General features: G+C 46.7%; 2 protein-coding genes across 2 annotated transcripts in view; one reads left to right on the top strand and one right to left on the bottom strand.

Moving 5' to 3' along the window:
* The first annotated feature begins 8 nt into the window (after window positions 1–8).
* usf3 (upstream transcription factor family member 3) lies at window positions 9–9,935 on the top strand. The gene is made up of 7 exons (XM_080050157.1): window positions 9–95; window positions 469–593; window positions 1,167–1,198; window positions 1,314–1,396; window positions 1,530–1,626; window positions 1,758–6,616; window positions 7,588–9,935. The coding sequence occupies exons 2-7, from the start codon at window positions 550–552 to the stop codon at window positions 9,397–9,399; spliced, it is 6,927 nt and encodes a 2,308-aa protein (XP_079906283.1). The 5' UTR covers window positions 9–95; window positions 469–549; the 3' UTR covers window positions 9,400–9,935.
* Window positions 9,936–10,241: 306 nt separating this feature from the next.
* boc (BOC cell adhesion associated, oncogene regulated) overlaps window positions 10,242–15,430 on the bottom strand; it is a 29,691-nt gene continuing 24,502 nt past the window's right edge. Inside the window, exons 9-18 of the mRNA XM_080050516.1 lie at window positions 15,210–15,375; window positions 14,250–14,309; window positions 13,710–13,919; window positions 13,248–13,423; window positions 12,928–13,150; window positions 12,618–12,803; window positions 12,312–12,523; window positions 12,128–12,216; window positions 11,692–11,843; window positions 10,242–11,373 (exon numbers count right to left, since the gene is read on the bottom strand). Of these exons, the coding sequence (XP_079906642.1) occupies window positions 11,201–11,373; window positions 11,692–11,843; window positions 12,128–12,216; window positions 12,312–12,523; window positions 12,618–12,803; window positions 12,928–13,150; window positions 13,248–13,423; window positions 13,710–13,919; window positions 14,250–14,309; window positions 15,210–15,375 (1,647 nt within the window). The 3' untranslated portion in view covers window positions 10,242–11,200. The remainder of the gene's footprint in view (window positions 11,374–11,691; window positions 11,844–12,127; window positions 12,217–12,311; window positions 12,524–12,617; window positions 12,804–12,927; window positions 13,151–13,247; window positions 13,424–13,709; window positions 13,920–14,249; window positions 14,310–15,209; window positions 15,376–15,430) is intronic.

Genomic DNA, 15,430 nt, shown 5'->3' with positions numbered 1-15,430 from the left:
AGATGAGTTGAATGCTTTAGCCACGAGCTAACAGTTAGCCTCCAATCTCAAAGTTCTTGCGGGGACATACAGTCTCCAAAATGCCGAGGGTACAGGTGAGCGAAGACTACTATACATTAGCAGCCTCTTTTCAGCTGGGACGCGAAAAAATCCGATATTAATTGGCTTGTTAATTATGTCGGTAACGCTAAGCTAAGACATTAGCGACGTAGCTAACAGAAAGGTAACTGAGCTTGTAAGCATCTAGTATTTTTAGTACAAGCTCAGTGTAGTGTAGTGTTTTATATACTCTCTATGGTGTAGAATAACAAGGTCTTTTTTACTGTTTATCTGACATTGTACCAAGTTATAAGAAAATAATACTGCTGGTTAACTGCATCTCAGTGATTTTTTTCTGTGGTGTAATGCAGTTGCATGGTGTACTCACTTATTTTGAAATGAATACTATGCTTTATGTTTTTATTGCAGCACGGGCCCGGAAGGGATTTAAGGACCAGCTGTTAAATGCGTTGACTGGTACCTTATCAAACAGGCAACTGTTAGTACAGGATGCCAGAGATGACCGAAACTCAGACACCTGGTCGTAAACCCAAGTAAGGATGGTTTAAGATCATAGTATATCTACAATATCTATCTATCGGGGTTCCACAGATCCTTAAAAAGTCTCAAAAATAACAACATTGAATGCCTTAATCTGAAAAATAATATCTAAAATGTCATAGGTCAAAATTTCAAAAGTCTTTTAAATGATAAAGGCTTCAGTAGTAGTTTTTTTTTTACTTTTCTTGGAAGCATCTATTTTTAAATAATTTACAAATGCCTCTCACATTGACGTCATGCAGATCTGCATGACATGATCTGATAGCATCACGTTGATACATTTTAACTGACACAATATTATTTTAAATTGGCGCTTAAAGTTATTTGTTTGAATGGCCAGAAATACAATTAAGATATGCCAAACTTTAAAAAAACATGCTCATGCTTCATGATATCCTTACATTTTCACTGGACCCAAGAAGTTTGGAATATACCCATGTCTTGAAAAGTCTTTAATCTAACTTGTATTAAACTGTAGGAAACCTGTTTTGTATATAAATAATTTGATTAATATGTACATATTGAAATGTGAACTGTTATTTAATTAATTAATTTGGATTTTTCAGAAAGAAGAAAAACAAAGAATCTCACAATGCAGGTAAATTAATTTCTCATGTTACGCTTCTGCTCAAACCTTACTGCTCAGTGAACATAGATGTATTGTGGATAGGTTTATTTAACTGGTGTTCACTTTAAATGTCTGCTTTATATAGTTGAGAGACACAGAAAAGAGAAGATTAATGCTGGGATTAACCGCATTGGCAATCTTCTTCCCTGTTCCCAGGCACTTAAACAGGTAAGAGAAAAGCTGGCATTGCAGTTCAGCCTTACCAGCAACACTTTGTAGTGTAATTACTGTCCTATAGGCTAAAGGCAAGTTAACTGTTGTGTGGTATGTTTTAACAAAAAAATATATCTTTTATCTATAGAGTAAGAACATGATCTTGGACCAGGCTTTTAGCTACATCACTGAACTGAAAAAACAAAATGATACAATGCTTCTGGAAGGAGGAGACAAAGTCCAAGGTGAAGTTTAACAATTGTACACCCCACACCCTGTTTTGTTAGTAGTATATACTCAGAAGTCATAGAAGTGACTATACAGTACACTTCACATGACTAACTGCATTTTCTATGTTTGCTATGTTTCTGTGCAGCGGAGGAGATCCAGCGGCTGCGCCGTCAGTTGGAGGAGATGAGGAAAGAGAGCGCTCACTACATCGAGCTCCTGCAAGCCCACGATATCAACATTCTAGAGGACCCCACAATTCACTGGAAGGGCAAACAGCGCAGTGCCAAGGTTGCAACAGTGACTCCCACTCACCAACTCCCAAAGGGGATAATCGTCTATTCCAATGGCAACGTAATGTGTCCAGCTGGGAAGGAGACCAGCCCAGGGAAACAGCCTACTGAAACACCAATTCTGCAGAAACCTTCTGAGGTCAGTGGCAGCTTGAGGGTAGATGGAGCCCTGGTGCAAGTTAACACCTCTTCTCCCACCCCTGCACTTCTCCCTGGGTCGACCGCCACACCCTACCAATCTACGCCAGGCCTGAGAATGATAGAGCAGTGTGTGGTGGATACTCCAGCTGCTGTAGCCCCCATTCTGCCAGTCTCTGTGTCTTACATCACCCTCCAAATCCCTGCAGCCACCACAGCTCTGACCCAACATGCGCAGCCTGCTGCCCCAGCCCACACCCTCAATATATCAGCTACGTCAGCCTCACAGCTCCCCACTTTAAGTGCAATGCAGCCCGTGACAAATCTGATCACCCAGACTATAACCACACCGAGAGCAGCAGCCTCAGAGGTTTGCTCTTGGGTCACACAGGACACGGCCATCAGGACTGTAAATTACACCGCTGTCCCTAACAGTCAAGCCCTCCTCGGGGCTGGGGCGGCCGGCAGCACACAGACCACCTGGACAACGCTGCAGATGGCAGGAAACACGGTGCAGCCAGTTTGTCAGAGTCTCCCCACCCCAGAGGTCATCAACACCACCCAGGCTGTCCAGCAGGTGACCATGGTCAACAAAGCGTCCGTTCAACCCATTCAAATACAGATGCAACCGCATGTGCCTGTACAGCAAGCACCCATTACAGCCCACATTCAAGCACAGCCCTTTCAGAGAGCACCCCAGCTACGGCCTGTCATTGCCCCCCAACCTCAGTGTGCTGTTCTTCCCCAGTCGGCAATCCTACCCACCATCATGTCGCAACCCCAGTCTGCAGTACTTCAACCCGCATCACTGGTTCCCCATCCTCCGACAGCCCTCATACCTCAGCCGGCCCTGGTGCCCCAGCCACAGGCCACTGTGCTGCCCCTCCTTCAGACCATGCAGGTGCTGCAGGTCAACCAAACCGGAGGGACAGCCTCAGGTGTATCAGCACCACAGACCACCAACAACCCAAGTGTGGTCATCCTGCAGCAGGCCAGCGCTTGTCCAACCCAGTCAGTCGTAAGAGAGGAAATAACCAATCAGACACCATGTCAGCATATTGTAATCATCCAGGCGCCCAATCAGGCAGCACCTGCCCCTCAGAATACTCAGGTCGGCATGGTATCCGCTGCCGTTCCTGCTGCGGTCCCCGCTGTGTCCACTCAAATCCAAACGACCAGCAGTTCAACGTGTGCCACTCCCTTACAGAGTGTCGGAGGAAAGCAGCTGGTGCACATCCTCCCTCGTCCTGTTCAGCCACAAATGAGCCATCCCCTTCAGGTGACCCAGGCCTCCTCTTCTCCACCGGTCCCTCCGACCCCACAGACTATCACTGTGAACGGCCAGGTGTTTGCCTTGCAGCCCATGAAGACCTCAGACAAACCCAGCTCCCAAGGGGGCCATAGTACACTCCAGCTGGTCCAGCCCACCACCACAGAGGAACCAACTACTAATGTGGCTCTAAACAGTTTAGGAGCACTCAGTAGTCTCAATCAGAGCATCTCTCAGGGCCTTCCACTCACCATTTCTACCCAGAACAATGGTCCGCCTCCAGCTGCTCCCTTATCCATAGTCCAGCAGAAGCAGCTTCATCTTACAGCATCAGTCCCTAGAACCGCACTTGCTCTACCAGCCCGGCAGCTACAGGTCCCATGTGTGAATCCAGTTAAATCAGGGCAGGTGGTTAATGCCTCTAAGCCTTCAAGAAAGAGGCTTCGTTCAACTTTGACTACAAAGAGGGCAACAGTTAAAATAACTAAATCGGACAAGGAAAAAGAGCTCGGTCGGGCAAAGCCCACTGTCGCTGTTTCAGCCAAGCCAGTGGCTGCTGCAGCAGAAAGTAAGACAGTTCAAGTTACAGTATCCCAAGCTTTACAATCCTCAACTGTAAAAGTGTCAGACGTTCCCTCCACTTGTACCACAGCTGTCACAATGAACAACTGTGGTCAGGCTATAGCAAATGTCACCTCTGCACAAGACACCTCGATAATAATTGTGTGTAGTTCATCTAATGCGTCAACAACATTAGGTCAATCCAATCCACAGAGCAAAAGCTCTGTCAGTGCATCTCAGACAGATGTTACATTCAGTCCTGCTAATACTAGTGGTGTAGAAACTACAGTTACAACTGTCAATGCCCCATCGGTCAAACCACCAGTTAGTGCAGCTGTGGCCATCGAGTGTAAACCATCTGTAGTTTCTGGCAACACAACTGTAGCCAAACCCTCAGTTGTAGAAGGTAAACAGGCGACCACCGCTTCAGCAACTAGCACATCACAAAGTAAGTCAGCTGACACCACTGCTGTTTCTAGACAGAGCAGGTCTATGCTCAGTTCTACATGTGCCACTGAGACTAAGTGCACTTCCGCTACTGTTTCTACTGCATGTCTGACTCCAGTCTGCACCAGCAGTATCACAGCAACAGTAACTTCACATCAGGCTACCCAACCAACTTCTGTGTGTCGTCACCAGGGATCTAATACCCAAGGTCCTCTGCCCTGTAATAAGCTGGAGTCTCAGCCCACGGCAACACCTTTCATGTCCACAACCGTGGTGCACTCATCATCTGCTGCTACTTTTCCTGCAGCCCAGAGTGCTGTTACAGCCCCTCCAACAAGTTCAGAGTTTAGAAAAAGGGTCACTACTACGAGTATAGCTCCAACACAGCAGACTGACTTGAATGTGCCAAACCCGTCCCTCTGCCATCCCTCTGAAGTCAAACCACCCCAGCCCCCAAGAAGAGACCGGGAGGCTCAGGAGGAGAGACCCTCCACAACAGCAGAGAAAGAGGGCTTGGTAGCAGCAACTCACAACACTTCCTCTAGAAAGGACTTTGCCCTATCTCAACAGGTGTACACAAACCTTGACAATCAAACTATAGAACACCCTTTGACATCTAGCAGACAGACAGATTCTCCCATGTCTGTGGTGGGCGGTGGAGGCAGAGGGTTCTCTGTGGCGTCCATGCTTCCACAGGGCCACAGTATGACCACATCATCTGGCTCCTTTGGAACGTTTACATTCACTTCCGAGCAGGCAGAAATGCTGGCCTTGGCCATGCTAGAACAGGACAGTCCGGGAAGGCGGAGCGGAGGCTGCTCTGGGGAAAACGCACCTTTAGCAAACCCTACTACAGCCTCATGGGAGCCCCAGAAAAACTCACCGGTGTCTAGCAGTAAAGAAAGGGGCTCAACTACTGGACAGCAGGCTAAAGTAACGAAACCCATGGAAACGGTAACGGTCAAACCTGCTCCCCAGGTGTCTGTCAGTGGCTCCAATGGAAGCAGACATCCACAAAACATCTCGTACTCCCAGTCTCAGTCTCTCCCCCAGGTCCAGTCTCAGGGCGGCACCGTGGCCAGCCTCAGTGTCAACAATCTCATAAGGCCCAGTTCCAGTCAGCACCCTTCTTACCCCAGCTCTCCCAGTCTGGCCAGCCAACAGGGCTCAGTTCCTTCGCCTGTGGGGACCTCTGCGCACATATCCCAACCCTCAAACACCAACCTCTCTCCCTGCTCCGGCCAGCTGAACGAGTACACCCCCTTGAAGACTGCCCTGATGCGGACCCAGGTCGGAGTGGCTGTGGGCGAGCGACAAGCGAAGATCATCTCCAAGCGCCAGGCCCAGGAGGAGGTGATGCTAAACAATGGAAAACGACCAAAGCCTTGCCCTCCTTCAGCCCCTACTGTTATCCATATCGACGTGAAAGCACCAGAGCACGGCCAGATGATGTTGGGACAGTTGCCCCCTGCGTCCTCTACTGTCATGACGAGGATTAATTCGGAAAGCGGAGGCCCCCTCTTCTCCACCAACTCTTTCATGAGCCCAGTGGTCCACTGCCTTCCTCAAGGCCCGCCCGAGCAGAACCAGTCGGGTGTGCTTCATCTGCCCCAAGGTCACCCACAGCATGCCACCACCCAGCACGGCCAGCACCTGGGAGGAGGGAACCTCTACATGAAACAACAAGAGCAACAGAGACACCATCTGTATCACTTGCAACACCACCTGACGCAGCCCGACCCCGCACAGCGCCACTCGCTCCACCAGAGGGCGCTCGTGCAGCAGCATCAGGAGCAGCAGCAACACGCTAAGAAGCGAGGGCTTGTCAGAGGCGGTCAGACCGGTTCCCCTGCCGGCCTGCAACAGAAGCAACATCACATGGAGAAGTCTGGAGTTCAGCAACACGCGCATCAACAACAACAACAACAACAACAGACGCAGCATCAACAACTCACACAGCAGCAGCAACATCAACAACAGTCGCATCAACAGTCCCACCAACAGCCAACACAACACCAACAGTCCCAGCATGCACAGCACACACAGCATACACATCAGCAGCAGCAGCAACAACAACAACATCAACAACAACAACAACAACAACAACAGCAGCAGTTACAACAGCAGCAGCAGAGCTCCCACTCCAGACACCAGCAGCATCTACAGCAGCAGATTCAGCAACAACAACAACAACAACAACAACAGCACTTTAGAAATCAGGAAAAGAGCTGTGAAGCCCAGGCAGCAGGATCCAGAGTTCACCACAGCAGCCACCTGGCCCAGCAGGACCACCTCAAGGTTAGTGTTACATGGTAGATTATTTGGACTGGGATAAAAAGGACAGTGGTACTTAGGTCCTTGTGTATTTTCATTTAACTGACATTGACAGTGCTAAAATCATCACTTGATAGATTTGATGAAAGAGTATACTTGGAACCAACTAATTAAAAGAACAATTGTATTTACTGTTCTTTCAAAGGTTTTTTTATTGAATAACAGTTGCAAAACAGTTGCAGCACAATGAAATACAATTTTTTTTTCCCCTTTTTTAACCCCGCACACACCCCACCCACCTCACACCCTCACACCCAACCACACACAATCCGAAACAAAACAAAATACACACTTCAAAGAAACAAAAACAAACAATCAATTGTATTTACTGTTAAAACCATATGTAACAATGGCTGATCGCACAGTTATTTGATCATGACAACTTGATTTAAAGGAAAATAATCACTACCTCAGGTAGGGGTTATACTGGTATAATGGTATTTTTTGGGACCGGTCGTTAAATCTTTCCAGCGTATTTGACACTGTGGCCGATAACAGTAATCCCCTTACATAGACCTATCTGTCGAAATACACAACAGCAGACCTTATTTACACTGTCAAGGCAAAAAGCACTGAAACCAAAAACAAAATGCTTGCCTAGCTTTGTTTTATGTCCTGGGCCAGTAAAAAGGCAGCCCAGCACCATTTAGGAACAGTTAAAACTTTCACAGTTTTTTCAAGGGAAATACCATCGTTTTTATTGTAATGTATTATCAGTACATTTATACTGTGTCTATATGTGTCTGAGAACAGTCAGGAAAATGTTTAACTTGTGCCTTTGGATCTGCGCAGCATCAATCATGATAGGCAAACATTTTACACCTTATCCAGCTTTATTGCTGTTATTGTTTTATATCACTCCAACTAAAAGCACAGATTGATAATAGTTAAGACTTTTGCTTGAATGTGACATTTGGACCTTTTCTCTCTCTCAGCCTGGTCAGGACCATAACGCTATGCAGAGGATGATGAGCTCTAGGACTCATGAGCAGCAGCTCATCTCTCCTTCCAGCAATCCTGTGTCCCGCTCGTCTGACCTGGCCTGCGTTCCGTCACGGCAGGAACGTCACCGTGTTTCCAACTACTCTGCAGAGGCGCTCATTGGTAAAAGTTCCTCCAGTGGTGAACAGCAACAGCGCATGGGTTTGCACCTTCAGCCTGGCCGCGGCGCCACACAGGAGCAGACAGATCTCCGCGGTTACCTGGACACGTCACGAGGGAAGGCCAACATTGCACACAACCCACAGAATCGCCTGCTCTCCGACCATACAGGGTCTGCTGATGTCCAACGGGTCTCCGAGTGTCTGCCATTCAAGGCCATGGGAGGAGGAGGAGGACATCAACTGGTTGGTTTTGAGCCTCAGGTGTCCCGTGGTAGTGACATGGCCCCTAAGTCAGTGCCGTCCTCCCAGAGAGGGCCTCAAGGCCAGCAGCAGGGAGGGTTTAGGATGGGTGTTGGCCTTCCAGGAGACGGCAGGAACCGTGGTGTCTATAGCGGGGCTCATCCCGGCTCACAGGGTTTACAGGCTGGACCAGCACTGCCCCGAGAACAGGAAGGTTGTCACCAGAGCTTCATGCAAAGCCTCCTCTCCCCCCACCTGCCCGAACAGAGCAACCACCAGCGGGCAGTGCAGTGTTGTCCCCCGGTCGGTATGGAGTACAGCTGTGTGCCTGGAAGCTCTTCAGGAGACATACAGGCCAAGGCCTCCGGCCCGAGTGTGCCCCAGACGCAGAAGGCCCCAGCTATGCGGCTTGGAGACGCCAACAAAGGCCATATTTCTCAGGTCAGCAGTAATATGCATGGAGGCCCTGGTGTGCGCACAGGCCTCCCCCACCCTCCGACCCCTCACAGCAGCTCTGAGCCAGGCCGCTCCTCAGCCCCCTCCAGACCACCACCTGCTGTTAGCCAGCATTCTCGCCACATCGCTAGAGACGCTCAGCCCACCAAGCTGAGACCTGGTGACCGGCCTCGATCAGGGACTCTGAGACCAAGCAACCCCTTTGAGCCTGAAGGCCACCTGCCCTTGCCCTCAGGGGGAGGGATGCTGCTGGGCAGGCCGCAGGGTGGAGAGGCGCGACGCAGCACTATCGTTCGCTTTATGGCAGATAGCAGTCAGGTTCCTAGTGACAATAACCTGGTTCCTGACCAACACCTAACCCAAAACTTTGGTTTCCCCTTTATTCCTGAGGGAGGTATGAATGGCCCCCCTACCATCAATGCAAACTCCACATTCATCCCTCCAGTCAGCCAGCCCAACTCCTCCCGTACGCCGTCCCTTCTGCCCGTGGAGCCTCAGAACACTTTACCCTCCTTCTACCCTTCTTATTCTCCAGCTGCTCACCCCAGCCTTTCCAGTGATGTCACCCTCCAATACTTTCCAAACCAAATGTTTACCAGCCCCGGCGCTGACAAGGGCAGCGCTCCCCAACTCAATAACCGCTTCGGGTCTATTCTCTCGCCACCTCGACCTGTGGGTTTTGGCCAGGCCAGCTTCCCCTTGCTTCCAGATATGCCCCCTATGCCTATTGCCAACTCATCTGGAATCACCCCTCACATATCTAACTTCAGCCTCACCTCGCTGTTCCCAGAGATCGCCACAGGTATGCCCACCGACGGGTCGGCCATGCCCATGTCTCCACTGCTGTCTCTCTCAAACAACTCGTCCGCAGACTCAGGCAAGCAGCCAAATCGTCCTGCCCACAATATCAGCCACATTTTGGGTCACGATGGTAGCTCAGCTGTGTGAGGAGAGGTCCTGCTGCATTCTGCTGAACCGGTGGAGATTCTTTTTCAATGTGAGATGGTGGTGTTTCCTTAAACAAGTTGTGAGAGCGGTGGTGAAGCACCTGCTGAACGGTTTCTAAGTGAAATTACAGCACATTAGTCTGCTGGTGATATTTGTTGTTTACATGTTCCCAATTTGAATCTAAAATGTGATCATGAATCTCAAATGTGGCATAAGTATGATGTCAAAGTTTATGACTTGTAACATTTCAAAAATCATTTGATTTTAAGGTGAAAGGAAAATGTGGTCCTTCAAAGCTCTTTGTTTGGAAGTAAAACAAAGATAAAGTAGGTTTACAACTTGAATTCAGTGTATCATGGGACATTGAGGAATTTTCTGCACAGTGACCTACCAATGTAATTAACTAACTTATATCAGGTTGTGCTGTACAGAATGTGTTTTTCTCCAAGAGCTATTTTGTAAATACCAATGTTTCATATCAGAATTACTAGATTATGTGTGTATTTGTAAATACAAAATTGATTAATAAAGTTTATAAGGAGACATTTGTATTTCCTGGCAACTACAGACTTGTGTGTTCCTTACTTCATCAGATGGCACTTGAACTCATTACTAACTTGTGTTGTTCTAGCTCTAGGGGTTTTGTGCAAAATCCAACAGTGGGAGAAAGAATGAAAAGGAGTGGTGTCTTTATACCTCTAAGATCAGGGTTTAGACCAAGTTGACAAAGCAAATGTTTAGTTTTCCCTGTAAAACATAGCAAAAAGCCTTTTATTCATAGTGCTGACTAGTTTCCACACATACATATTCCAAGATTTGAAAAGATGCAACAAACAGTAGGGTGAATTTTCATAAGCTTTTATTTACATGCAATAGTGCTCCAGCATTTGCAGCCACAGGATGGCTACACCTATAAGGGGAGTGTGGATTTGGGATCTCCTTCATTTTGATTACAGATGCCTCTGACAAAGACTAATAATACTTATTCACCAACTATGAGGGAGGAATAATACTGACACATCTGTCACAGCGCCCTCACCTGGCAGTCATTTGGTAACCCAACAAATGAGTAAAACACACACAAGTGGTTGCAGTATGAAGTTCAGCTTATCAATGACTGAGTTAAAGATATTTTCCAGAATCTCTCCCATTCAGTGATTTGAAGAAAAAAAATCAGAAAAAAATAAATAACTATACAATATATAATCTCTTGTACACTACTGAAACAGCATGATTTATGTTGCATACACTTGTTAATAGTTTGTTAATTATGAACAATGCATAATACATTTGTGTTACCGCTATACAACAATGACTGACGGACGTATTTGAAGCAACAGAACTAAAAACGGCAATAAAAGCCCCTCATAATTACAGCCTCAGACTGCTTCAAATGGTCCCTTTGTTTCTGTCGGACATAAAGCTAAGTACCTAAGGTTGGATGGAGGGATGTCCGAATGACGCGAGGACTAAAGACACGAAGTGCTGAAGTGAGAGAAATCCCCTGCAGATTAAAATGGCTCTCCTGACTGATCTTTCTTCACATGAGGAATAACGTCTCCAAAACTAATTTCCCTTCCCCCAGGAAATGACAGACAGAGCTCAGCATCACAACAACATGGCAGTCCCTTTATCTGTGACGATGTGTGAATAAAGAGTTCTGTTTTTTTTTTCAATATGAAAATAACCTTATATACAGTATAATCAGACACTTATTTACAAAAGCATAAATATATAAATATCTGTGATACAAAAATAAATATTTTCTCTTGTTTTTTTCTTCTGCTTATTCAACAGTCTCTTATGCATCCATGGTGTTGTCTGTGCCTTGGTCCTGGAGGGATGCTTCATTTGGGAGGATGTTCACTTCCTGTATCGCTGTGTCCTGGGATTGCGGCGTGGTGGCGGCGGAAGAGGACGACGTGGTGAAAATCCCTTCATCTTCTAGAGAGAGGAGAGGAAAGGACGTTGGCTCTGCGAAAGGGAAGAAGAGAGAGAGAGAGAGAGAACTGGTAAGAGAATGTAAAGCAGATGTTGAAAACTTCCAAGTTAAGTCAAAATCTTCTCAACTCATAGTTCACTTCCAAGTTATCTTACATTTAGAAACGGAAATATCCGAAGCCAATGGTACATGGTAAATGGACTCCTACTTATATAGCCCTGGTTTTTCACAGACCCAAAGCGCTTTACATTGTTTGGTACCACTTAGGGAGCAAGCTAACTATATCGGTAGCAATTTAGGGTTCAGTGTCTTGCTCAGGGACACAGTATTTCAGACAACAGTAAACTTACTATGAGCGGTGCTATCCTCTGCTTTGTCTCCACTAGAGAAGTTGTCATCACCTCCCAGGTCCTGTGAGTGGAGACGCTGAGGGGACGAGTCGAGGAGCTGCAGAGTGGAGTCATCGGGAAGGCAGCAGCTCTCTTCATGATGGTCCGAACCACTGAGGAAGACCAGAAGGATAACTGTTTAAGTATAGGCTGCAACTTATCTTCAGTATCGGTCTGTAAAATGTTTTCTTCCGCTTCTTAATTCAGTAAAGTTTTTAAAATCTTTTAAAAGAAGATCAACAAAGTGAATATTCGGTGGCTAACAATTTCCACAAATTAGCTTTTTTCTTCTTTAAGTAGGGCTTTTGCTTCCCTGTCAATATATTAGTTATGAATTATTTGATAATGTCCCTCCATCAAAGCACGTACTGTATATATGTTTTATATGTCAACGTACCTGGAGGTGTATTGGTAAACAGGGAGATGTCCATTTGACACCGTTTGTGGCAACAATGTGTCGCACTCCATGTCACAGTCCACCTCGTCCTGCAAAACACACGCGGATTTAGTTCATAATATTCAATGCTTTTGGGCTTTCATAACAATGGTCATACGACCCATACTGAAGAGTTTCTTTCTACCTGCTGGAGCCCAGGCAGGCAGTGCGTAGAGTGGTGAGATTTGCCGTTGGGAGTGTATTCTCTGTTAGCCGGGTATACGCCATGCGGAGCTGTTATGTGGCCGTCCAGTGGGCAGTGGCCGACCAGGGCCAGTCCCTGTAGAGGAACCATGGTGTACTGGCATGAGGACACGGGGGCGGCCACGGCGGGAAAACACAAGTCCGACGTTTGCTCTGAAATAATCATAGAGAAGACAATTGAAAATATGCACGGGCGAACGCTTTTGAAGACTGCAAGGACTCGGTGGTACGGGCGAGGAGCACTCACTCTGTTTGGCCCATGCCCTCCAAAGGCAGAAGGGGATGAAGGCGACAATGATGAAGACGAAGGCTCCCAGCACGATACCAACTATGAGGTAGGGAAGGTCACCGGGCCTAGGCACCAGCCCGCTGGAGTGTCCAAACCCGTGGTCCGGAGTCTCCGACGGATCGGGTCGCTGGTGATTCAGACGAGCTGAGGACACGGAACAAGTGGAGAAAATATGTTGAAAAGACATATTGCAAAAGATCAGACATTTCAACTGCATCACACACACACACACACAAAGGGCGGTGTGAGTTTACGCTATAGCCCTCACCTTTCGTTTCGAGGATCACCACATTGCCAAATTCGCTCTCTCCCTTCTCGTTGAAGCTCTGCATCTTGATGTCGTAGGCGGTCTCGGGCTGGAGGTCGGTGATAGAATGCCAGTATCTGTCTCCCTCCACCACGTCCTTCTTATAGTCGCTGTCATTGTCACTGTCCGTCGGCCGGTAGTAAATGTAGAAGCCGTAGATGGGCGTGTTGTTTACGGGGGTGTACTGTGGAGAGGTAAATAAATCATGTTACACAATGAACACAAAATCCAAAGGGAAAACTAACTTTACATAGACAAAATCTTTTTTTTTTTTTTCTCACCGTCCATTTGAGAATAATAGTCGTCTCATTGATGGCTTCATTGTAGGTGATGTAAGGACCGTCAACAGGGCGCTCGTGGGTTCTCCCACCCACCACTGTGTACGCCTTCGAAGACGCACTGGGAGGACTGGAGCCGATCACGTTCACCGCCACCACACGGAACTTGTAAGACGTGCCTATAGTGAGAGGGATAACCATGACTAATTATTCTCCAGGGAATAAAAGCTGCCTAGAATGAAGCCCATGTTTGTTTTCACATTACTTATGTTTTTCCTTCCAGAGCAATATGCAACTCCGCTACGGGTTTGACTGATGGCAGCGATTACTGAAATAACTGAAACAACACTCATTTTGCTGATGATTTTACAGGCCGTGGGAATGTTAATCATCAGTGTAATTATACGGCACGACATCATTCTTTTCTTAAACTGCGGTGAATAATAAGGTGTAAAGATGGCCCACCTTTCTCCAGGCCTGTGATCTCCACAGAGAGGCGCGATGGGGGGATGTTCTCCACCGCCGTCACCCAGTCCTCCCCGGCCTTCTTCACTTTCTTGTACTCCACCCGAAACGACTGGATGGGGAAGCCTCGGTTTCCGCGAGGGATCCAAGTAACGTATGCCGACGTTTCCGTTGCAGTGGAAACTGTGGGCTTGTCGGGGGCTTCGGGAGCTGCAGGGGGAGGGATGAATGGTGTCGGTTCAGATAGAGGAAAAAAGACAGGAACACATAGGAAAAACTCCCAAGACAACACTGTAATTCTGACGACGAAAGGCAAAACACATTACATGCAGCACTTACTCAGAGCTCATCCTTCAGACAGAAGTGAAAAAGAGATGTAATGTTAGTCAAAAGGAGAATGGTTAAAAGTCGCTGCAAGCCAATATCTTGTTACAGTGGTTCCAGTAGAAGTGATTTGTATTTGTTAGTAGGGCCTATAGTTAAACGGAGGCAGATTTTGCGAAGGGGCTTAGTCAGTTGCAGAATCTGAGGGATCCTTACGAGAGAGGCTCGGAGAAGGAACAGCAGGAGTTTTCGGTGGGTCAATTTGCCCTTTGCGACCTGAGGATGGAAAAAACACCAATGGTTACATCAGAGTTTAAATCAAGGAACTGCCTTTTGAAGCAACAACATGTGTACATATTTAAGTTTAAGTTTATTTATTTAAAAGGGACATTGCATATTAATAGACATTTACATGTAAATATACAGGATTGTAGCAAGTGCTAATTTGCATCCTTTGTCCCTTGATTGGTCGACACCAATCACATAATACAAACATACGCGTGTACTCATAAATAAAAACAGACAATCTAAAAGGAAATAAAAAAAACATGCAACCGACAGAACAAGTGAGTAAAAACAATTATTCAAATAATGTTAAAAAATTAAAAATTAAATAAAATAAAAATCTATGATAGATTGTGTGAACAGTTTTGAGATTCCAGCAGCCATACTTTAAGACGTTTTTTTAAAAGAGCCAAGAGTGGGAAGCTCACGTAGAGCAGCGGGTAGTGTGTTCCAGGTATGAGTTGCACGGTATGAAAATACAGCCTGTCCATAGGCACTTTTTCTAAAAGGAACAATACAGTCACCTTGAGAAGTTGCCCTGGTGGATCTACTTTAATTTTTTTGTATAAACATTTGCAATGGCGCTGGGGCGAGTCTGTTGAGAATTTTAAAAACCAGGGTGCAGTCTGCATACTTGATCATGTTTTGCCAACTCAGTAAATCGTGCTTCTTTAAGATATTGCAGTGGTGATAGGTTTTCGTTTTTTTATCTAAAATCTTAATGGCTTGTTTGTATACTGTTTCCACAGATGTTAACGTGGTCTTGCATGCCAATGCCCAGCTTGTCATGCAGTATGTCATATGAGGTATAATCATTGAATTAAAATATAGTTTTGCTGAATCAAATGGCATATTTAAAAGAACTGTATGACCGCTCTGACAGTGTCGTACCTTTGCCAGTTCTGAAGGTCATCATAGCAGGCTGCCCCAGACCAGCGCAGTTCTTAGCAGTCATCTCCACCTCATACAGGCTGTCCGGCTGCAGCTTGGACAGAGTCAGCTTGTGGAGGGAGCCTGAGATACTGCTGGAGGTCCACTCCGCTAGAGGGTCTCCTACCTGAGAATGGTGGAGACAGGGGGGTGTGAGTCACTGACAGAAAGAACTGACTGAA

This window comes from Ammodytes marinus (assembly GCF_949987685.1).
Source record: "Ammodytes marinus genome assembly, chromosome: 21".
Classification (NCBI taxonomy): domain Eukaryota; kingdom Metazoa; phylum Chordata; class Actinopteri; order Uranoscopiformes; family Ammodytidae; genus Ammodytes; species Ammodytes marinus.
Note: the sequence above shows the minus strand (reverse complement) of the source record. Positions and strands in the feature narration are given on the sequence as shown.